Source organism: Ptychodera flava, unplaced genomic scaffold (assembly GCF_041260155.1).
Source record: "Ptychodera flava strain L36383 unplaced genomic scaffold, AS_Pfla_20210202 Scaffold_30__1_contigs__length_3116999_pilon, whole genome shotgun sequence".
NCBI lineage: Eukaryota > Metazoa > Hemichordata > Enteropneusta > Ptychoderidae > Ptychodera > Ptychodera flava.
In genome coordinates, this window is record NW_027248352.1 from 2,131,192 (window position 1) to 2,154,916 (window position 23,725).

General features: G+C 37.7%; 1 protein-coding gene across 4 annotated transcripts in view; it reads left to right on the forward strand.

Annotated features, from left to right (window-relative positions):
* Window positions 1–20,230, forward strand: part of LOC139127273 (homeobox protein PKNOX2-like) — a 29,045-nt gene extending 8,815 nt beyond the window's left edge. Inside the window, exons 2-8 of one of the 4 annotated variants that reach the window (XM_070693186.1) lie at window positions 7,110–7,451; window positions 8,117–8,288; window positions 8,692–8,997; window positions 10,524–11,114; window positions 11,594–11,670; window positions 12,094–12,349; window positions 14,822–20,230. In XM_070693186.1, the coding sequence (XP_070549287.1) occupies window positions 7,153–7,451; window positions 8,117–8,288; window positions 8,692–8,997; window positions 10,524–11,114; window positions 11,594–11,670; window positions 12,094–12,349; window positions 14,822–14,866 (1,746 nt within the window). In that variant the 5' untranslated portion in view covers window positions 7,110–7,152 and the 3' untranslated portion in view covers window positions 14,867–20,230. The remainder of the gene's footprint in view (window positions 1–7,109; window positions 7,452–8,116; window positions 8,289–8,691; window positions 8,998–10,523; window positions 11,115–11,593; window positions 11,671–12,093; window positions 12,350–14,821) is intronic. The other 3 variants (XM_070693184.1, XM_070693185.1, XM_070693187.1) reach the window with 3 other exon arrangements.
* The last annotated feature ends 3,495 nt before the right edge of the window (window positions 20,231–23,725 follow it).

A 23,725-nucleotide genomic window follows, 5' to 3' on the forward strand; every position in this document is an offset into this window, starting at 1 on the left:
TGAACATGTGAATCTGTTGACCGATATTCATTCTGCAGTTTTCTATTGAGATGGTTTCTGAGTCAAAAAAATTAAGATTGCTGATGTGTAGCAGACCAGTTTATTGAAAGAATAACATATAGATAGTCTATTTGTTTGTTTGTTTGTTTGTTTGTTAGCTTGCTCAGGAGAATGAAGAAAGGATAGAATGATGCCAGAGCTGGCATATTCAATATTAACCGATGAATGCTGTGGTGATTTACATTTCCGTTGGACTTTTGATTGTCAGTGACTGTATGAATTGACTTAGTGTGTAATGGCCAACAACAGGTCAATCAAGGTCACTGATGAAGTTTGACCTTAGAACAAGGACACGGGTTGAAAGGTCAATGCATGTGACTGCTCAGTAGGGTGTGTGGAGTTAATAACAATGTTCAATCAGCCGGTGAAAGAGAAAATAATGTGACAGAATTGTTTCTCTTCTCTACAGAAGGGTATATAATCATTATATAAAATTGATTTTTAGTAGCATAATCCAAACTGCAGTGTATGGAAAATACAAGACAAGCATTGCCTATTAAACCAGTCACGGTGTCACACCTTGCTGTAATTCAACCATTTTCACAAACAGTGTGCCCTCTACAGGTGATTTTGAACATTACTGACTCAAAAATCTTTCCTCGGCTGAAGAAAATATTATGTGATCAGATACTTGGCCTAGCATAATCTCTGAAAATTCACACAATTGAAGAATTTAGCACTTGAATAATTCAAAAATCCTTCTTGATAGTGAAGATACTAGCAGTTAAGATTACAAGTACACAGAAAAGTGATTGTAAGATATGCATTCTCGGTCAACAACAACAAAAAATATACCAGGAACTTTATTTTTCAATGAATGAGTACAAAGGATTGCAATTATGGCATCCAGTATACGATACCAAGACTTGTGACCGACATATGTTGTATCAGCTTTTTAGCTCCCATAGCCATATGTATATATGGCAAGGGAAGCTATTCTTATAGGCTAGGGAAATGTCTGTATGTATGTATGTCTGTATGTCTGTATGTCTGTGTGTCTGTATGTCTGTATGTCTGTATGTCTGTCCGTCAACATCAAAAACTCCAAAACCGCTGTACATTTCATCTTGATATTTGGTGTGTACATGGATGATGGGCTGTAGATGAGATTTTGTTCAAATGAAGTTGTCATTGCCAAAAATATGCAAATTAAGTGAAAAAATGTAAAAACAGTCAAATTGAAAAAACTCAATAACCACTGAGCAGATTACATGAAATATTAGCATGTAAGTACTTTGGGCTGACATGAAATGATTGTGCACATCTTGGGTCAGTATCTTGGACTTGCTATTTTTCATGAATTTTTTTGTAATTTTCTCCCATTTTTGGTCAAAAAATCTCCTGCTCTGAAACCATAAGTCCGATTGATTTGAAACTTGGTATGGAAGTGCATAGGAGTGACCTTTCCTCCCAAATTTGGGCAAATCGTGGTGAAATTTGCATATTTTTAGTTTACACGTCCATAGACTCCCATGTATAAGGCAGATCTCCATAGACTCCCATGTATAAGGCCACGAAAAATAAAAATTTAGTTTCTCATCGTATTCATATTGCAAAAAGGATGCAGTGACACAATTTTTAGTCCCCACGGATGAAGTCCAGTGAGCTTATAGATTGGGTCATGTCCGTCTGTTCGTCCATCCGTGAGTCCATCCGTTCACGCATATATCTCGGATTTGTACCTCATTAATTATGCACATATCTAATTTTGAGCGAGCCAATAGAGCTAGAGGTCTGATTTTTGGTATATAGGGATAACTTAGCAATACAATTTTTTTGACAAAATGTCACGTGACCTCGGTGACCTTTGACCTCAAATATACATATTTGTCCATAACTCAGTAACCACAAGTGCTTCAGCCTTCATGTATGGTATGATGGGACACCTTATGACGCCACATATTGTACCTCATTAATTATGTGCATATCTAATTTTGAGCGAGCCAATAGAGCTAGAGGTCTGATTTTTGGTATATAGGGATAACTTAGCAAAACAATTTTTTTGACAAAATGTCAAGTGGCCTCGGTGACCTTTGACCTCAAATATACATATTTTTCCATAACTCTGTAACCACAAGTGCTACACCCTTCATGTTTGGTATGATTGGACACCTTATGACGCCACATACTGTACCTCAATAATTATGCGCATATCTCATTCTGAGAGAGCCAATAGAGCTGGATGTCTGATTTTTGGTATATAGGGATAACTATAGGAGAGAAATTTTTTGACTAAATGTCATGTGACCTCGATGACCTTTTACCTAAAATATATGTTTATGTCAATAAATAAGTAACCACAAGTGCTATGTCCTTTGTATTTAGTAGGATGGGAGACCTTATGACAACACACGCTTTACCTCATTAATTATGTACACATCTAATTCTGGGCAAGCGAATAGAGCTAGAGATCTGATTTTTTGGCATATAGGGATTAATTAGCAATATAATTTTTTTTTTCAAAATGTCATGTGACCTCGATGACCTTTGACCTTGATTATACATATATATGCATATTTCAGTAACCACAAGTTCTATACCCTCCAATTTTGATAGGATATTAGACCTTAAGATGTCACATCTTGTACCTCATTTATAATGCGCATATGTATTTCTTGGCTGGCCAATACTGCTAGAGGTCTGATCTTTTTTCCCGATTTAGAACCATAACTTAGACATGCCTCATGTGTTTCAAATTGGGAACAACGACATAGACGTATGTGCCCATAGATCCCAACATATACACTCCAGTGATACTTCTTAATGACCACATTTTCCTGCCCCATCAAGACTAATACTCCTATTACAAGTGGGGACTATGTCATTGTAAATGACTTGTTGAGTTAATGGTTGTATCACAGTATTCGATATATCTAATTCTGTATTTTTTCCCATTTTATATTCTGAATAATTACATTAAACATATTTCACTGTCTCCAGTACATTTCATTTAAGTATTTTCACTTCATGCACTTTATCCCTTTCACACATGTTCAAATATCTGACCAGAGAACAAACACTAAATAGTCCAGGATGGGAGCTACAGTGTCATTGACGCTATTTTTATTACCTTCTCGTGTCTATTTATAGACAATTCACACAATTGAAGAATTTAGGACTTGAATAATTCGGAAATCCTTTATGATAGTGAAGATACTAGCAGTTAAGATTACAAGTACACAGAAAAGTGATTGTAAGATATGCATTCTCGGTCAACAACAACAAAAAATATACCAGGAACTTTATTTTTCAATGAATGAGTACAAAGGATTGCAATTATGGCATCCAGTATACGATACCAAGACTTGTGACCGACATATGTTGTATCATTTTTATTACCTTCTCGTGTCTATTTATAGACAGAGAAGGTATTAGAGTTGAAAACCAGTATGCTGCTGTCAAGAACTTCCGTCTGTCAAGACTTCCGTCTGTCAAGATCCGTTGACGTCATGCCATTGTGATGGGTCATATCATAAACTGGTGGGGGTGTTCATGGCTCAGGTTGAGGTGTGGGAGAACGATTTTGAGCTATGACAAAAATCAAAAGGGACTTAGCGGCATAGCCACAGTGTTAAGCCTTTCTCCAAGGTTTCTTACTTGACTACAATCTATTACAGACTACTGAGCTGACGTTAGGGGTACTCACTTTGTGTTTGCTCACTCTGTGAGCGCTAGTGTTTGGTACTGAGTTGCGTGGATATCCCCTCATGGCCTCACGTGATCTGGGCCTGTTGCATAATCTGCAGAGATGATCATATGCCTCCGAGTCTGAAAACTGTCATTGTGTAAGCCTGTCGGCATTTTCCTTGCATTTTTCTCATTTAATTTTGCAAAATATCGGCGAGTACCTCAATATTTCAAGATAACCCTTTCTTCCCAATCGTTTCCTGGAGTTTCAGAGTCATATGAACGAAAATGAGTGAAAGTTTTAGACAGGAAAATCGGACGTCGGCCATGTTCAATGTTTACAGTACAATCAGAAGTTTACATGGAGGAATTAACCAACAAACACAGGAGTGTTCATGATGCCCGCCCTCTAGAGGCAGACCCTCCTATATGAAGTACCACATTTGATGCTTGTGGAAAGCTTGACCACACAATGGAGCATTTAAACTTTTAGAAAATGACAAACTGAATAAGAAGGTATTCAGAAAATGTCAAATACTGAGGAAAAATGCGCAAATATTCAAATAAACAGGTTAACTGATTGGTCAGCTATAAAAAACAATGAAAATGTTTATGATCAAGTTTTTGAGATGCGCACATTTTAACAAATACAGAAATTATTAACATTATAAATATAAGACCAAACTATTTTTTCAGGGATGGGACAGGTTGGAAATGAGGGGTGAGAGACAAAGGCACTCCTATTGCTGCATGTGGGTGCAGCCACACCATTTCATTTACAGCATACTTATTCACTGTGTTGTGTTCAAGTTCCATATTGTACTGACTGTCATACAAGGATAACATAAGCAAATCAAATCAAATTAGAAAAGGATCAATGCTGTTGTGTGGATTTTGCTGAACATGGCTGATATTTCGCCCTATATATTTGGTATCCAGCAAAGGCATATTTTGATGTAAAGTCAAAATTAACACTACATTGCTGACAACATATTTTACCGTTTCTGCATGAATTTTTCTTTTTTAAATTATAGTATATTAGTACTTCAAACAGATTAACAGTTATCGTGATGTCAACCCATAATTTTACATCACAAAGACTGTAATTCTGCCAATTTTTTTTGTTTTTCAGTCATTTTATAAATTTTGCACTGCACAAGATGATTGAACAAATTGCAATGTGTGAATTTGTAAACTCAAAGAATAAAAATCCTTTGGTCACAAATTAAATTATTTTTTGAAAAGAAATTTACTCTTAAACACTTTTAGCATATATTCTTTACACAGTCATGTATTTCAAGGAAAATATGCCTATTAAAAACAGTAATTTCTTCACTTTCAATTTTTTTTCAATACTATGACAATTATCAGCCATGAGGTTATACAAACACAAGACCAGATAAGCGTTTTTCATCATTTCCACAGGACTCTTTGAAAAATCCATTAAAAACAGTTAAAAGTGACTGGAAATGATCACTTGGTATACATTTAATTTACAGATGCCAGGTTGTGTATTTCACATGCACTCAGGTCAGTAAGGAAGTGCGTCATTACTATTTTGGACTGTTAATTCTTATTTCTGAATTGTTTAACTTTTTTCCACATTGAACTATCTTTAGGCAGTTTATACTGTAGCTTAGAATTTTTTTGATTGATGTATTTAATCATCTTTTGGGTTCTTTTGGTCCATATCCCACCTCATGCCCCTACATCATCAACTATTTACCAACAACTCCATGCCAACAACCAATTACCTGACCTGGCCACACATTAGAGAAGGTACAGCGTCATTGACGGTATTTTTTGACAATTTTCAACATTTTGTCTTCAAAAGGCTCTTATTCATTGGCAAGGAGTGAACAAGTCCAATCTCATAGATGGTTAGACGTGTTAGACGTAATGAAATTTCATTTGCTTCAATTCTTTGGCATGAAATACAGTTTTGAATAAATGTTTGCAGAAAAGCTGTGTGTAGTCTGACTATTTCTCAACATTGATATAATACAATAGCTGCTGATTAGTGGTATTACATCCCCTGATGAAAGTCAAATTTATATACTTTGTTTCAAATAAAGCAAATTTATTGAATAAAATCATTTCTAGAAGATAAAAGAGTGCAAATTGTCCAGTGAAATCCATTGTCAAATATATGTACGTGAGTGGAATCATGTATAAATTGTGTAAATAGTCAACTACTTGAGGCCACACTGATAGAGATTTGTGTTTTCCAAACAGGGTGCTATGAAATAGCATAGGTGCTGAATGGACTCTATGAAGCAGGGTAGATGTTGCATTTTGTGGGACCTATATCCCAGTATCATTGTGTATCATGGCTGTGATCATAGAAATGGCAAATTTTGACAAAATGACCCATTACGTAAGAATTGGCTTTCAAAGAGAAAATATGAATCAGAAAGTGTGAAATATGGTCACTTGAGTTTGGATTATTCCTTAGTCATACCAATAACCAGTTGAAATAAATTATTTTGGAACAGTCCTGTCTGCCATGCCTTGCAAATTTTATTTATTAATAATTGAAAGTTTTCATATGACCTGTGTGCCAATATTTTGGAAAGGGTGAAAAACCAACATTCAGATTTTGAAAGTTCAATACTTTTATAAAAGATGACTTGCCGTTTATTGTCACCAAAGTCACCTGCATTGTCAGGGAACAAGGTCAGAGATTAGACAGAACAATACAGTAAACACAAAGAAACTGTCGGACAGATCACATGACAGGTCTGTACCAGATTCCTCTTAGTCCCTGATATATATCACACATGGTGTTTTACCAATTGAACTTTGACCATCTGGTAACCTCTGACCTTTCAGATATATTTATTGCCAAACAGGGTGCAAACTGTAAATTGCCCGGTCACAAGACCTGTAATTCCCCTGATACTTCTAATTTGTCAGTGCCTGACCGTAGAAAGGTCATGTAGTTCTTGGATGTATCCATTGCTGTAGCCAAAGATCTGAAAAATCACTGACAGGAAAAGGGCTAATTTTTGCATATCAAGCCATTTTTCTGCCAAGTTCATATTTCACAATCAGGTCAAGTTAGTTAAAACTAGAGAAGCACAACATGTCCCATTTGGTGTATTTTGACAAAAGGTTGAACATTTGAAGGCCCCTGACATCACAGATACTGTAAACATGATTTTTATGGACTAAAGCCATAGGAAAAGACCAATCCAAATGGGTGGAAATATGTGCATGGTTTTCGCTCAATACCGCTTTTCACTGAGATGGCTGAAGGGGAAATGATACTATCTGGCAAGGAAAGGTTCAGTGAGAGAACAATGACCTCAATTGGGAACATCCCAATTGTAAGAAATTCAAGGAGCATGTCTATTATAGTGTATCAGTAATATGCCATCGGCAACTAGCAATACTAATCTTGTGTTTTGATGAAATTACAGGTTTCCTTCAGGACCTTCCTGGTCCAACAGTGAAGTCAGAGCCATGCAGCACACAGGGGGACCCGTACCCGTGTCCATCGTATCGAGTCACCACCACCAAGGCTTGGCACCCCCTGCCTACCAAGACACACAGGTGGTCCAGCAAGTCCAGGTATCGACTCCGCCCGCGGTGCAACAGAACACAAACGTACAGGTGCGACAGGTGTCGACGCCAACACAGTGTGTGACGCCGCAGTCGTCCCAGCCGCAGCAGACTCAGATGGTCCAGCAGCCGCAGGTACAGACGACAAGTGCAGTGGATATTCAGGCGCAAGGGGAAGCAGATAAGAGGGCAATATACAGGTCAGTGGATATCATAACATTTCCAACATAAGAAGAAATGCAGTTATGGAAAATATCTGAGCCTTGAAAATGCAAGACACATACAATCCAGATAGATTGAATATCGTGGATGACACAATCATGATATTAGTTGTTTGTTTACAAGAAGAATATGACTGAGACAAGATAACTCTTACAGAGGATGGTGTTAAATTGTATAATGCATTAGCTTTCTTCCACTAAATTGTGGTACATCCACTATCAGACCTATAATGCCAGTGTATGACCTTTAGAATTGTAGAAGGAAGCAGGTTTATATAGGTTTGTTTCAGAAAATCTTTTATTCAATTGTATTATAAGATCTGTGTGAACTGTAACTTCATTATTTTTTGTTCTGTATAAAAATCACTGTTCCTTACTATTCCACTCAAAATAATTCAAAATGCCTAATGTTCAATTTGTCAACACAATCTGTAGTGTATATGTCAAATGTCTGACAGACTACCGGGGTATAACTCGTTTGTCAACCATGACATTTGCACATTTTCACAATGTGTTGTATTTGCAAGAAGTGTTACTGTTAGGTCCTAGTTGCAACAGAAACAAAGTGCCAAATAAACTGACTGATTTTCCGAAAGGCTGTATTTGTATTTTGAACATGAATTTTTCCATTTTCTCATTGCCAGGCATCCGTTATTTCCGTTGATGACGCTCCTGTTTGAGAAGTGTGAACAGGCCACGCAGAGCGCAGACCCTCCTACGTCAGCAAGTTTTGATGTGGACATTGAAACATTTGTCAGACATCAAGACCAGGAGGGCAAACCATTCTTCAGTGATGACCCAGAAGTCGATAATTTGGTAATTATATGATATCAGTGTGTCATGTACACCTGTGAGTTATTCTGATTGGATCAGTGCTCATGATGGTAACGTTAATTAATATATGATATACATACCTGTAATGATATACCTGTACTGGTGGTAAAACAGGCCCTCAATTTTTGAAAGACATGAAAACTGATGCAAAGGGTATTTGGATAAGATTTAAAATTGCGGACCACCTGCCTTAAGCGAACGTTTTTGCCCAATTTTGCTCTTTTTAGCATCTATCAATTACTAAAAAAAGTTGAAATTACAATCTCCTTCCCCCTCCCTTCCAGGTTACCTAAAACATGAGGGGATATTCTCCAAATGGGTCAATGAGGTTTATTGTAGTCAGTGGTGTAACTAGTCTTTATTTGTTGTTCCCTGTCTCTCACAGATGGTCAAAGCCATCCAGGTGCTTCGGATTCACCTCCTAGAGCTGGAAAAGGTCAATGAACTTTGTAAGGACTTTTGTCACCGCTACATCACTTGCCTCAAGGGGAAGATGCAGAGTGACAACCTGTTACGAAACGACATTCCAAACTACCCTGGCGGACAGCAGATGTTGATGCAGCCGGACCAGCAGCAGCAGCCGCAGCAACAACAACAACAACAGCAGCAACAACAACAACATCAGCCGCAGCAACCACAGCAGCAACAACAACAGAATCAACAGCTGCAGCAACAAGTCCAACAGATCCAGGTCAGTCTTCTGATGTCCAGCTTTTACAGCCATCAAATTTGGGTTGTCCTGTTTCCATAGAAACAAAAACGAAAAATACATCTAACCCTTTGAGTGCCAAAGTCATTTTTGTCATCTTTATAAAATATATCCCCATCAATTTTTTTTCAGATTTTTGCCAAAGTTTTGGTAAAAAACTGAAACCATTGAAATGTGATTTCCTTGGGATCCAAAATTATCAAAAATATTTCTGAAAAATTAAAAAAAACTGGTGAAATGTTGCACTGAAGTTTTGGTGACAAAAATACAGCACTCAAAAAGGTTAAACAAAAGACACAATATTTTAATGTGTACATAGATTGGCCCCTGGGAATGATTCAAAAATGGGATGTGTCTTTTTGTGCAAGACAGCATCATTGTAGCAATGTCTTTTTGTGCAAGACAGCATCATTGTAGCAATGCCTTTTTGTGCAAGACAGCATCATTGTAGCAATGTCTTTTTGTGCAAGACAGCATCATTGTAGCAATGTCTTTTTGTGCAAGACAGCATCATTGTAGCAATGTCTTTTTGTGCAAGACAGCATCATTGTAGCAATGCCTTTTTGTATAAAACTGATACACTCTGTAGAGTAGACCTGCTTGAGCTAAGTTTCACTGTTCCTTGTTCAAAATTCAGTCCCCCTAATTAAGGCTTATTTGATTGGCTGGTACCAGTACATGTGACTGCTCAAGTAAGTTAATGCATGGGTGTTTGTACCCATCAAGCCCAAAAGTAAGAAAATGATCAATTATCTTTAAAAACCACCAGATTTGATTGATATTTGGTCTAATTATTGGAATTATTAAATTCTTTAAAAAAAATGTCTGCCTAAATCTTGACGAGTTGAGTCACGTGACCAAATCTGATATTTTCCCGCCAAAATTTACGTCTTTATTAATTTTAATATTCCAACCGTAACCCGTTAAATTTTCTTGATTTTCTTTGCACTTTTGGAAACAACATCTATCGTATTCTTTCAAAAATACATGGCACTCATGAAACTCTATCTATATTTCTTTCTGATATTCAAAATATTCATGTAAAACGTCAAAAATATTGTATTTGTTGTTTTTTGTGAAGAAATGTTATTCAAAATTCAATAATTTTGCATCTGCCACTAGTTCTAACACAAGTTCCCATCCCATTTTACATTAATTAGTCATAATATTTTAAATATTTTGATGTTTAGCGGTTGGAATATTCAGTTATTTGCAATATACAATTTTGGCGGGAAAATAACAGATTATGGTCACGTGACCTGACTTACGTAATATATTATGATGAATTTCAACTTAATCAAATGCGAAACATATTTTTGGCAATTTTCACAATTTTCTGACCAGGTCTGATTAAAAAGTATGTTCAAACTGATTTTACTAGTATGTAAGCCTATGCCCATGCATTAACATACCTGAGTGTTTCCTGCATCCCCATTGGTTGGAGCAAGCTATGTAGGAATATCACATTTTGTGAACATAATTTTCTTGTCACTTCTTTTTTACTCAAGGTCCAGCCACAGCAACAACAACAGCAGCAAGTGCAACAAATCCAACAGGTTCAACAAATAACGCCGCAAGGAACGCCTGTGCAAGCCGGTGCCACTGGATCGGTCATTTTACAACAGAACCAGCAAGGGCAAGTTACGTCCGTATCACAGGTCCACCCGTCTCAAGTACAGCCGACTGTTACCATGGCAACTGTTGTGAATGCAGCCGGGCAGATTATCTATCAGCCAGTGACAATGGTCACCCCACAGGGGGTGATGACACCTCAAGGAATTGTTACGCAGGGAGCTATTCCAGGAACTGTTCAAATACAGACAACACCTCCGCAGGCTGTCGCACAGCAGCCACAGATGATTTCCACACCACTCATACACGGATCAACGCCGATCTCTCAGATCGGTATTCCGGCACAATCATCCCAGCAACTCACAACTCCAACAGCGTCTGCTCTTACAGTAACCACCTCTACCCCCTCCAGTTTTGACGCAAGTTTCGGGGACGGGGACTTGCTCAACAAGAGAAAAAATAAACGTGGTGTTCTTCCAAAACAGGCGACAAACGTTATGAGGTCGTGGCTCTTCCAACACATAGTGGTAAGTGGCAACGCTTTTTACTGACTTGGCGGACAGTGAAGTGATACTGTCTTGCAGGTACAGGGTTAATAAATCATACATTAATAGTTTAAAGTATTGGTGTCTCCATATGTCATTAAAAGCCACCCCACTTGTGAACAAAATCAGTGTTTTCATAAGATTCAGAAACATACATACCAAGTATGAGTTGAATATTTGTTCTTTTTCAGGTACGATATGTTCATTGTGTTGACACAGGTAAAGATTACCTACAATAAAATATCTGCCCAGCAACATGTGTTTGTAGATTTGATAATTACTAATCTCAATTAGCCCATATGCAGTGTAAGATTAAATTTATTTATTTATTTATTTATTTATTTATGGGGGAATTACATTTGTTGTTACTATGATTTTCTCAATGTTTTGCCTGACATCATCGAATCCGGTGCAACCTGTCCTATGGTTATCGTCCCTCCATTCATTGTTTCTGCATACAGCATCCATATCCCACTGAAGATGAGAAGAGGCAGATCGCCAATCAGACCAATCTTTCTTTATTACAAGTCAATAATTGGTGAGTTCTGTTTGTGCACGCAGGATCTCCTGCAAGTCAAGTCAGTAAACCCATTGTAACACACACTCACCTCGATGCTGTGGCCCAACTCTTTTACAGGAAGCAGCCAAACCACACCAACATTCAGCAGTAAAAGGATGATCACTTGAAAATTCCTGTTCGCGATTTACACAGACTTAAGCTGCTATAACATACCAAGCCAAGCAGGTCAAAATACATATGGTTTTGGCTCAATACCGCTTCTTACTGACTTGGCAATGGAGAAGTGATACTGTCTGGCTTGAAAAGGGTTTTGAACATGTCACTGTTTTGATGTAGACCCAGAATTTGGGCGCTCAATATTTGTTGTCTTCTTATCAGCAGCAGTCTCGCAAAAACAAGTTACCAAAACAACATTAAGGAATGACTTATTTCCATTGTCAGGTTCATTAATGCACGGCGGAGGATACTTCAACCCATGCTTGATGCCAGCAATCCGGACCCAACTCCCAAAGCCAAGAAAAACAAAAATCAATCGCGGCCGACACAGAGGTTTTGGCCAGAGTCCCTGGCCAATGTCGGTCTGCAGTCTGAGACGCAACAGTCACAGCAACAACAACAACAACAACAGCAGCAACAACAACAACAGCAGCAAGCACAGCCACAGCTGGTCCAGGTGGCAACCACAGTAGCAGGTGAGGTGAGATGCACGTATTCTGTTATTCTGGGTGCTCATTGGTGGAGTACACTAACCATCTAACATCCAATACATTATATTCACCCATTAACATTGTGTGTTTCATGTGCGTTGTTTTAAAGGGACAAAGTCGGCCATTTTTCATGAATTTTGTCTGATACGAGATGCTACTTATATTGTTTGACATGTTGAAAGGTACTGAATGAATGGGTGACCATGCATATATTCGACCCCGGTCTTAGACAAATGAAACCATCGTGAAAATGAATTAATGGTCATGACCATTAATTCTTTTTTGCAATGGTTTCATGTGTCTAAATCGGGGTCGAATATATGCATGGTCACCCATTCATTCAGTATTTTTTAACATGTCAAACAATACATGAAGTATCTTGTATCAAGCAATATGTCATGAAAAAGGCCGACTTCGTCCCTTTAATAATCCAGATTAGTAGCTGGTGTGTTTTAACATAAAATCAAAGGTACTGACATTTAATGAGTCATTACTAGTGTTTTAATGATGAGATGTTGGACTTTATGCTGTTATTACTAGGTTTTGTAAAAGCAATGGTAATCATGTACATAGTGTGTATGATAAATGTATGCAAACATTGGTAATGATGTACATAGTGTGTATGATATATGTATGCAAGCATGGAAATTAGCAATACAGCACAGATTCATTGGCAGAATGGAAGATTTATATAACAGGTCATGACAATACACAGACGTTTATTTGTAGGTCAGCTGAGTAAAATTTTCTTTGTTAGCACCCACATGCTAAACAGGTATCTTGATCAGAGGGACAATATTCGATATTCCTTGTAAAGATACACATACAGATATATTGAAAGGGATTTCCTAAATCAGACTTGTTTTAAAATAGTAATTTATTCTGCTATTTCTTCAAAGAAGTATGAGTTTTCATTTATGAAACCACTTATCCTGTAGCTCTTCATGTTAATTATTTAAGGTGGTTGGAAAGGCTATTTTTGCACCAATTCTTTTCTCAGAGTTAATGTCAAGTTTCAAGTGTTAGAATCAAGATATTTAGTTCAAATTTTCAGGATAACTCCCTTAGTTAATATTTTTTCCAAAGAATATAAAAATTGTATATTTGCAGCCATGATTTTGAAATATGACACCAGTAAATATTAAAATTTAATTTTTCATATTTTTTTTACATATTTGAATTTAATAATAATTGGATAGTATTAATATTACCAAATTAGTTATAAATATGTTGACACTATTTATTGTAAGATTTGTACGGCAGGATTTGTAAATAAAATTTGTTTTTATGATTTTACATGGGTTTATATATCAAAAAATTATTAAAAATTCTTTCAAATTTCAAAATGTGATTTTTCAAAAAGTACTTCAAATACAGGAAAATTGTACCGTACAAATCTTATCTGTAACCTTGTTAATAGGCTGTAAAAATTCCATGTCCATATCTCATTTCAAAGTTGGATTAAATTGGTATACAATTATGTAGGAAAACTGCTATTTTGTCAAAAATGTTGAAAACAAGCCATATTTGCACCCCTCTTTTGAAGTCATAGAGCAGTTTTTTTAGTTAATCTCACTTTTGACATCTCTTTGACACTCAAAGAATCTAAAAATGCATTTACAATAGCAGTCACTCACTCTGAATGCCAGCACCGCCTTGTCAAACTTTCCTGAAAAACAGCAAATAATGACTTTCCCTTTTCAAACATTTTATTAAAAGCTAGGGGACCTCTACCATAGTTAATACACTAAGGACTCCCCAACTTCTTCTTATTTGGTCAGTTTTTCAGAAGTTTTAACAGGCTATAACTCTGCAATGCCTTTGTGCCCAAATGTCTAGTTTTTTTTTATTCCACAGAGAATGTTGACTACTTTTATATTTTAATAGTTTTGTTGAAATTTATAACTGACGCTCTAGCCTTTCTAACCACCTTAATTATTTAAGATCCTGGGGATGACTGTATTCAGATTTGTTCAAATTCTGATCAAATTTTCATGTGTAAATATTGTGGTCAAAATGTCATCTTGAATTGTTGGTTCAGTGTGACAACCTTGTCAGGATTTGTCAAATGATGATAAAATTTTACAAATTTGGGACAATTTTCTCACTTTTGATCTGAAGATCAATTTCTCGTGAGATGCTTGGCTGATAGTGCGACAGCGATGAAAGCAAAACTTTTGAAAACAATTTTTATTATTTTCAGACTGGAAAATAAGTATGTTTCCACTGCCTTTTGCATGTAAAATGTTTGTCCAGATAAAAGTGGGCATGACTACTGTTCAACATGTTAGTGCAGCCTCTACGAGGTTTATCGAATTGCTGAATTTTTTAACAATATGTGTGGCATATTATGGAGACAATGTATGTTGGCAAAAAAAAAGAAAATTTACCACTTCTGTGGATTATCATCAAATGTTACAGCTGCACTCTCTTCAATAAAATAACATTCTCACCTTTTACAGCTCTTGTCTCCACAGCAACAGGGACAGATGCTGTTACCACAGTAACGTTGAACAATGCTGCAGCGGTAGAGAACATGGAGTCCCTCCAGAGGGCAGCGCTCTCCCCGATGCTCGGCGTACAGGTCCAGCAGGGTACATCCTCACCGGCGCTGGGAAACATCGTACACAACGGAGAAGGCGTCGCCCTGCAGACGGAGAATGACGACCTTGACCTTGACAGCAGCTCCTCATCAGGGATGGCTGAATGACCTTGAATGACCTTGTCCCGCCAAGTTTTTTTTTTATTTCCAAACTGCCGATACATTCTTCCCTCACTTTGTTGAGTGCCAAAACAAACAATCTTTGTAAATATGAAAAAAATTGTAATGTTTCTAATTTTATCGTGAAAATTATTTTATGACTTAGATGCTTTTCATGAACTTTGTGATAAAAAGTCTGTCCAGTTTATTTTCCTCAAACTAAACTCCCTGTTGAAGATTTTACAGTTTAATTTTTGTGAACCATGTATGTACCCCAATTTTTATGCATCCTTTATTTTTTATTTTGCTATGCAACAATTTGTCCTCTTCTCATCTGCAAAGCATGATGGGAGAGTTTTTCTGACCTGCCATATTGGCTAGATCCTAACCAGCTCTGTATTTGTAGAGACAGATAGGATAACTTTGTTTTTAAACGCTGTCAATATTCCATTTATACATAGTGAAACTGCTTCCCTTCAATTTTCAGTCGTATGTGCTTTTCATAATAACATCCTCAGATCACGTATTTTAAAGCTGCATCAATGCTGTTATAACATTTAATACCGATGTTCCGTATTTGACATTGTAAATAGGGGCAGAAATTCCGACTTTTGATTTATCCCCTGGCAACTACTTAAAGAGTAACTAAGCAACACACACTCAAATAATGATCTCAAAATTTTAACCCCGAACCAATGACCTTTGACCTTATGAAGTTCAAAGGTCGGCACATTCAAACCATCCCGGTCACCCCTTAATTTATTTAGATTAATAGCAATAATAAATTTCATTATGCTGAATTATTAATTGCCACTTTTTGCAGCAGTCAGACCAAAACTGACAATAAATTATTGAGAGCACGCCAAAGCAGCTACTGTATTTTGATCATTTTTGAAGCAGGTTTTGAATTTGTGAAAATCTGCCAATTTTTATGGAGGAAAATCTGGCAAAAAATTTACATCTTATCCTTCACCAGGTGTCAAGCTTCATTCCAACATTTTAGTAACATTTCTCAATGACATTTCGTCACAAATTTTGATGTTTGGTCATTCACCTGTTATAACACTCTAAAGCAAACATACAAATTAAATGAGAACAGTTCGATCAGTTCTGATAGTTACACCTTGAAAGACAACCCTAAGAACATTTTTTGCTGACACAGCAAAGAAAGATGGCTTTTTGTAAGTAAAACGTGTGTCACTTTGTGAGATTTTTTTACGAAGTCAACGACCAGACATATTTTGTCATTTCAACAGCAACTTGGTTGACCTTTGAACCCTGGCTTCAAACAATTTTCAAATTTTCAAGATCGTCCTGTAGTACACTTCTTGCAAGACAAAACTGAAGTTGTCGCTTGTTTAACGCTTTTGCTTTCCTGTGTTAGCATACCCTCCCAACATGATGAAATGATAAACCAACCCATGTAATGACACCAGTGATTTCAGTGATTTCCCACACACCTGGTATGTGAGTCAGGTAAACTTTGGTGCGTCAATTTTATGTGTATGGCAAGGGTTTATAGCCTTGTCTGAGCAACTAAGCTACTGGAGTTTTGCCATACAACCTTAACTATCCATGAAGGAGATTGGCCATTGCAATCATTCAACCTTTTGAGCACCAAAGTCAATTTATTTCGCCTCTATAAAATATATGCCAGTCAAATTTTTGTCAGATTTTTGACAAAATTTTGATAAAAAGCTGTAGCTAATGAAATGCGATGTCCATTTGGTCCAAAACTATCAAAAACATTACAGAAAAATTCATAAAAATTGGCACAATGTTGCACTAAAATTTTTGTGGGAAAAAATTACAGCGCTCAAAGGGTTACTCTGTGAGAAGTCGCGTGTAAATTCATCGTCAAAATTGACAAAAGGAGTAAAAAAGTGAGCAGTGCGTGAAATGAACTTTGGGAGATATTGATGGTGACATTGGACTGCAAAAGGCAGATTGAATTTGCCGAAAATTATAAAAGTTGTCTTTAAAAAAACTGATAAAATCTCAAAGAGTACTGAGTCCAGTGTTGGGGTTCACAAGAATTTATTGTTGGTTACCATAACTACTGTAGTTATGGCAACCACTGAAACAGAAGTACAGGGTCAAAGTAAATAATCGTGATGAGGCTTTTTTAAACCAACAGGAAAATGACTTGTAAATATTTTTGTGTGCATGTTTGTGAAGTTTTGTTTTTGGGTTAGATTTCTAGTTTTTAGAGCTTTTTTATAGGAAGTTCTTAGGAGATGTAGAGACTGAACCGATTTTGACAGACATGATGTAAACATTTCAATCTTGGAAAAGAAATTTGTATATTGTGAAGAATCTACTTATCTGATATATGTTATTGTTATAGCGGTGATGTATGGCAGTCTACGCATTGACAAAGTAGCCACTATCTGTTACATTTATGTTCCACACTGATTTGTCACTCACTGTCTATCGTTATAGAGAGCACGTAGTACCTTGCTGTTTTGTACATGAATTTGCAGACACTAAAACAAAAAGGGAAAAAATCATGAGAAGCAGGAGTAAGCACCTGGAGATATTGTCCTGAAACGTGATCATCTTGCTGTGCGATGCAAGGACAGTCGGTGACATCTTGACTTTTTCACCTGCACAATGCATAACCCAGATCTGGCCTTTTTTCCTGGCTGTAGTTATAAAGTTGCATGAGCAAGTTCATGCGTGGCATGCTGTGGATGCGAATCTCAGCCACGTCTGGTCAGCAATAATGTGCCTGATTTTTCAGGGGCATTTATGCAAATGAGTGGCACGTGGGAGTGACATCCATCTTTTATGAATGCATTCAGTGAAGACTAATTATGCGAAAATCATAAGCATATGAGATGGGACACTTAACGGTGTTTTTCGTGGACTGATCCTAGCATTGTCAAATTTCATGGATATGTAATATTCAATGGAATTTATGTCCTGTAGACCTGTCTGAGGTAATTCACACCAAACAGACAGAATGCCCAGTGATTTGGACAGAAGAGGGAACAACTAGTAAATACCTCTGCCCTGACCAAACTCTCATTTTCTCATGGCTTCCTAATTAATCATTCATCTGTGTAGATTTTGTCAGTGTGAACACATATTTCTGTGAACACTCACACAGCCAACCACATTCCCTGAACACTGTTATGTATTGCTGAAACGTATTTTCTGGTAAAAAGAAACCATGTTTCCTTGGTTCAAAATGTTGAACAGAAAATACTAGGTCACCAGAAACAGAAGGATGAAAGGTCACACAGGGGTCACAAAAACTCATTGTTGTAGCAATGATTTGCAGCTATATGTAATTCAAACCAACCGTGTAGGTTGGAAGCAACAATAGTTGTTAGTGTCAACAGTCCAATGCTGTGTAGAAAGCATACACATCAATGCATACAGTGCATCTACAATGTTACTTCTGTCATTGACTTGCGTCTTCTACTCCACTGTGTTGTCCCCACATACCATAAGAAAACGGCATAATTGTAACAAACTTATGGACTTCCAGTTTGACTTTAATAGACATGTTGAGCAAATATACAAAAAGGTACAAGAGTTTAAAACCATCCTGCATCTTAGGGGATACCACAACTTACCCTTTCAGGATTCGGCGGGGCGTACATTGGCTTGGGATTTTCTCACTCACGCATGTGTCTACAATGTGTTGATAGAGAACACGGGAATTTGTTTTGACCTAAAATGGGAACAAGATGATCACCATTGAATAATTCGCAGTGGTACACAGGTTGAGAAATTTGTCTTCATGCAATTTTGATCCAGAAGTGACGGGCATTGTCAAACAAAAGAACGATTCAAGAAATATCACGCAGATGAACTCAGTGTATGTCCTGTACAGTAGACAGAGTATTGGAAGAAATTACCGGTATATGACCGCTTGAATAGCATTGTAACTTTGTATATGCACACAGACATATAGTGGAAAAAATTGCCTTGTGTAATTTGATTGTAGAAGAAAGCCATGGGGACCTTTACCAACCGGTACATTTGAAATGTATTTGGATACAGAGGTAGCTGATAAAAAAGTTATCAGTCTCAATTAAGATCCTGATTAAATAATTATTGTCAGTACAAAGCAAGGGGCAATTAACATAGCCTTATGTTATTAGTTTGGCAATAGGGCAAGACAACTAGCTATAGTGAATTACTGGTGAATAACAGATTACTGATGCTTTTCTAAGTGTACCCTCACATACAGGTCAACATCTCTTGCTGCAGGTGCATAATAGTGCTACTTCAACTGGTCAATAATTAAAGATACTGACTTGTTTATCAATGCTGTATCTGTCATCCACTCATGACTGGAAAAGGTCATGTCAGATTTTAAAACCCTTTCTTCCCTGTACCCTGTAAAATGGAATAGCCTGCACATGTGTGAATCTAGGGCAGTCTCATATTGCAGGGGTCGGAGTGTCTGTGAATTCACAGTGTTATAGTGACAGGCTATTGTTGGAGGTACAGTCATTCTGACGGTCTCTGTAGTGGGCGTGACCCTGGGATGACCTTGCCTCTCAAAATATGGTCTACCACAGTAATACTGCTAATTACAGCTACATATTATCAGAGGAGAGAGTATTTTATACTAGAGTACATATTTTTCTGCTTTGGCAGCTATGGGATACAAATTTTATATTGTAAACCATTCTTATTTATCCAAGCCAGCACGCTTTGTCTCAGTAATTTGCCTTTTTTATTAATTCTGTTAACTCAGTTTTTTCAGTCAATATTTTACATTTTTTAGTAAGGTCACCAATTTTAAAGATATTGCTAAATGCTAATTTATGAGCATTGGTGATTTAGACTTGTACAGTATTGACCAATCACAGCAAACCATTCATGCATAATTAATCAATGAGCCAATCACCTCATGAAGAATCAGAGGCCTGCTAGTACTTTTCAAATTTCCTTGATATTTTCAAGGCTTGTTGGGCAGGACTGGGCCTTGTAGCTGTAGTGAAACTAACTGTGTCAAACATGTATTTTTCAACATTTCTGTGGGGTTTTTTTGTAGTACAATGCACCAAAGGTGACACCATCAACTAGCTCGTAATTCTGGCCTGTGTAGAGAACAGATGAGGAAAAAATAGATTTTTATAATAAATAAAACCCGATATCTTCCCAGTATATCAATTACACAGCAATAAAAGAAGATATTCTCTGCCTAGATTTGCTCTCCTGTGTTTCATACTGAGGTTGTATGGGATTCTGTCACTTTGTTGTGTTTGTTGTTGTTTGTTATGATGTTTGTTGTTGTTTGTTATGATGTTTCGGATCTGATGACATTGCCAACAAAGGCTTTGTCTTATCATTGTTACCTGTAGTACTGAGTAAAGCCACAAAAAACTTGAGTTGTCCAATGTGGCTATGTACCTGGTTTACATAGGAGATGTCCGCCGTAATTTAAAACAGGATTTTGGGGTGTGTTATTGTAACTGCAATCAAATGTTGTATCTTTAGAACATCCTGTGTTAACATTGTATACAAGGTACATTTGTGATTGATTCGATATCATGTTCGAACACTTTTGTCATAATGTACATTGCACAATTTACGTGTTGCAACTATTTTGAAGTGATGCATCCAGATATCGTGCATAAAATACATTGTAAACAATGTTGCACAGGTGTAGGTCCGAGGCAAGGACCTTTCCCTCTACGGGAATATGTGCCTCAGGGATTAGTATTCGGAATGTCGAACTTTTACAATTCTACTTAGGTGGGAACTGATTTGGAGCTCATGGAGTAGTTTCATTGACCTTTTTCTGGAAAATTGAAAATGTTATCTTTCCCCATAGCATGCAGAGTTAACACAGGGATGGCGACCATTTTGAATTTCAAGTGTCGGTAAACGTTGGCCAATTTGGGAATGTGTTTTTGAAGTACAAAATATTGCACTGTGAGCTCAAGACATTGATGGCAATGTTTTAAATGCAATGTTTAGTTTTGTTCTTGTTTTATTACAATTTCCGGTGTGTTGTTTAAGCAATAAAGCACACCTAGTGACTACTACCACGAGATTTTGATCAGTTCAAGACATATGCATGAACGAAAGCGAGTGAATATATGAAGTGAACTGGTCAAAATTGAGTATTATATCATACCAGTATATTGATGGTGCAAATACAGCGATCTGATTGGTCGAGTGCGAAAAGAACCGTGGCATATTGGCGATTTACCACAGCTGGCATACGCGCGAGTTCTTAGCTTGAGCAAACTTCTTTTTATGACGTTCAACGCCAGAATTTCAATATACTGTTATGATATAATAGCAATAAATCACATCCAGCGATGGTATACCACTCGATTTTGACCAGGCCACTTCATATATGCACTCGCTATCGCTCATGCATACTATATGTCGTGAACTGGTCAAAATCTCGTGGTATACCACCGCTGGGTGTGCTTTATTGTTGGACATGCTTTATTGCTATATCATAATGGTATATATTGCATTTCTGGCAGAGGGAGCGTCAAAAAGGGATTTTTGCTCTTGCCAAATGCGTGCACATGTTTCAACCATGCTATATTGTGAATTTACCACGGTCACTTTCTCAGCCAATCAGATCGTTGTATTGGTGCCATCAACATACTGGTATGATATAATATGCAATTCATTGCATTGTTTGGTATTTCAAAGGGAGTATAGAGTTTTTCTAAAGGGTATAGAGTTTTACACAAAGTTGAGCAAAAGTCTTTTAATTTTGAGGTGTATTACTCCATCCCCCCCTTTAATACTAATGTAAAACGCTTTGACTGAATGGCATGCTTTTTTGACAATGTTGGATTTTCATAGCAATCAAAGGGATTTTAATTCCGCTGAAATTGGGAACAGTTAAAATTAGTGGCATGGTAAATTAGCTAATTTAAACACTTGGCTAAATTAGCTAAAAAAGGATGCTGGCTAAAATGACTTGCTTTACAGTACCTTCAGCAGGACACGCTTCCTGCCCTAACTGGCTTGCGATATAAATGGGGCAGGCAACCCAAAAACACCTCTTTAACCCTGATTTATCTACCCTCATTTTTGCTACGATTTTTGTTTCTCTGGAATACATGGGACCTATTAAAGTGAGACCGTTGAGAGGACTTCGACTGTGCTGAGGGAATGTGCGTCTGATGTTTCTCAAGTATTTTTGCGATGATAGAGGGCGTTCTACAGCACCTGGAAAGTGTATGTCATTTAGCGTCTGCTATTCCTAGCCCAGATTCCTTTTCCGTCCGCTTGCGTCCGTACCTCCGTCCCCACAACCAGTGGGGACGGAGGAATCTAGGCTACGGAGGTACGGAGGCAAGCGGACGGAAAAGGAATCTAGGCTACGGAGGTACGGAGGCAAGCGGACGGAAAAGGGATCTAGGCTACGGAGGTACGGAGGCAAGCGGACGGAAAAGGAATCTAGGCTAGCTATTCCTTGCCATTCCACTTTCAGCGACATCTCCAATCTCACCGCCTACCTATAGAATCTTAAGATGCAATTACCAAGCGTAGGCCTAAATGGCCTGTTAAATATTTCAGTGCGTGATCTGTCCGAATATTCAAATAGTGCGACCTGGGCCGAGAAGGGCGATGACCGATTTGCCAAAATTACTGGTAGTCTGGAACTCCAGCGCCCTGATGATGTCAACGCGATGTCTATAGTTAGGGGAAGAACCAGTTGATTTCGAGGGGGCTGGAGAAATGGTTGTAGCAGCAAATTGTTTTCCTCCGCGACTGTAGCAGCATTTTTTTCCTATATGTCCAGCGCTAGCATTCAATGTTCTCCTCTCGCATCGACAATGTTGAAACCTTGATGTATGCAATGATGCAGTCTGGTACAATCTGAGAAGTGTTTCAATTTGTACTAGAAAAAGTTATTTGATATGACATAGGACACCCCACGGGAGAGCGCAAGTGGGGATGTCCACCCCCCCCGCTCGCATAAAAAAATGTTGAGAAATTGACATGTGCAAATGGTGAAATGATGTGCATGTGAGAGACGTTTTAAATTTGCTTGCATTAGACCGAACTTGAAAATGACATAGGCCACCGCACAGGGCTCGCGCCCGGAGAGCGAGAGAAAGGGTGTCCCCCACTCTCCAGTTAAGAAGAAATGAGAAATTGATTTGTTCAATGATGTGATCTGAGGTGTTTCAATATGTTTTGCACTACAGTAAGTAAGACTGTTTGAAAGTAACATTGATTTTTATTATATATTTTGCATATTCGCTGATTCAGTGTTTGAGTAAGAAATAGTCAACAATCCAACATTGAAGACATTGGACTTTCTCATGTATCATGTATTTTGAAAATGTTAGCTCGGACGAAGGTAGCTGCAGTATTGCAGTAGCTGCTCGAGGCTTTAGATATTTGGGTCGGACGGCAAAACCAGATCGTCCGACCCAAATACCCAGGCAAAACCTCGAGCAACTGTACTGCAGCTAGGCCGCCGCCTTGGCGGCTTACCTACAGAGTCAGAGGGTCAGATTTCCAAAATTTTGTGACCTTTATTTTCCTTTGATTTAATATTTTTTCTCAAAACATTACTGGATTGTTTTTTTTTATCTCCTCCACCTGCCGACAATGTCCCCCCCCCCTCCCAAATCCGCCGGTACCCCCAGAAATCAAATGGTTCTCCCCTTACTTATCACCGTGACGTAATGTACAATGTACACGGATCATTCAG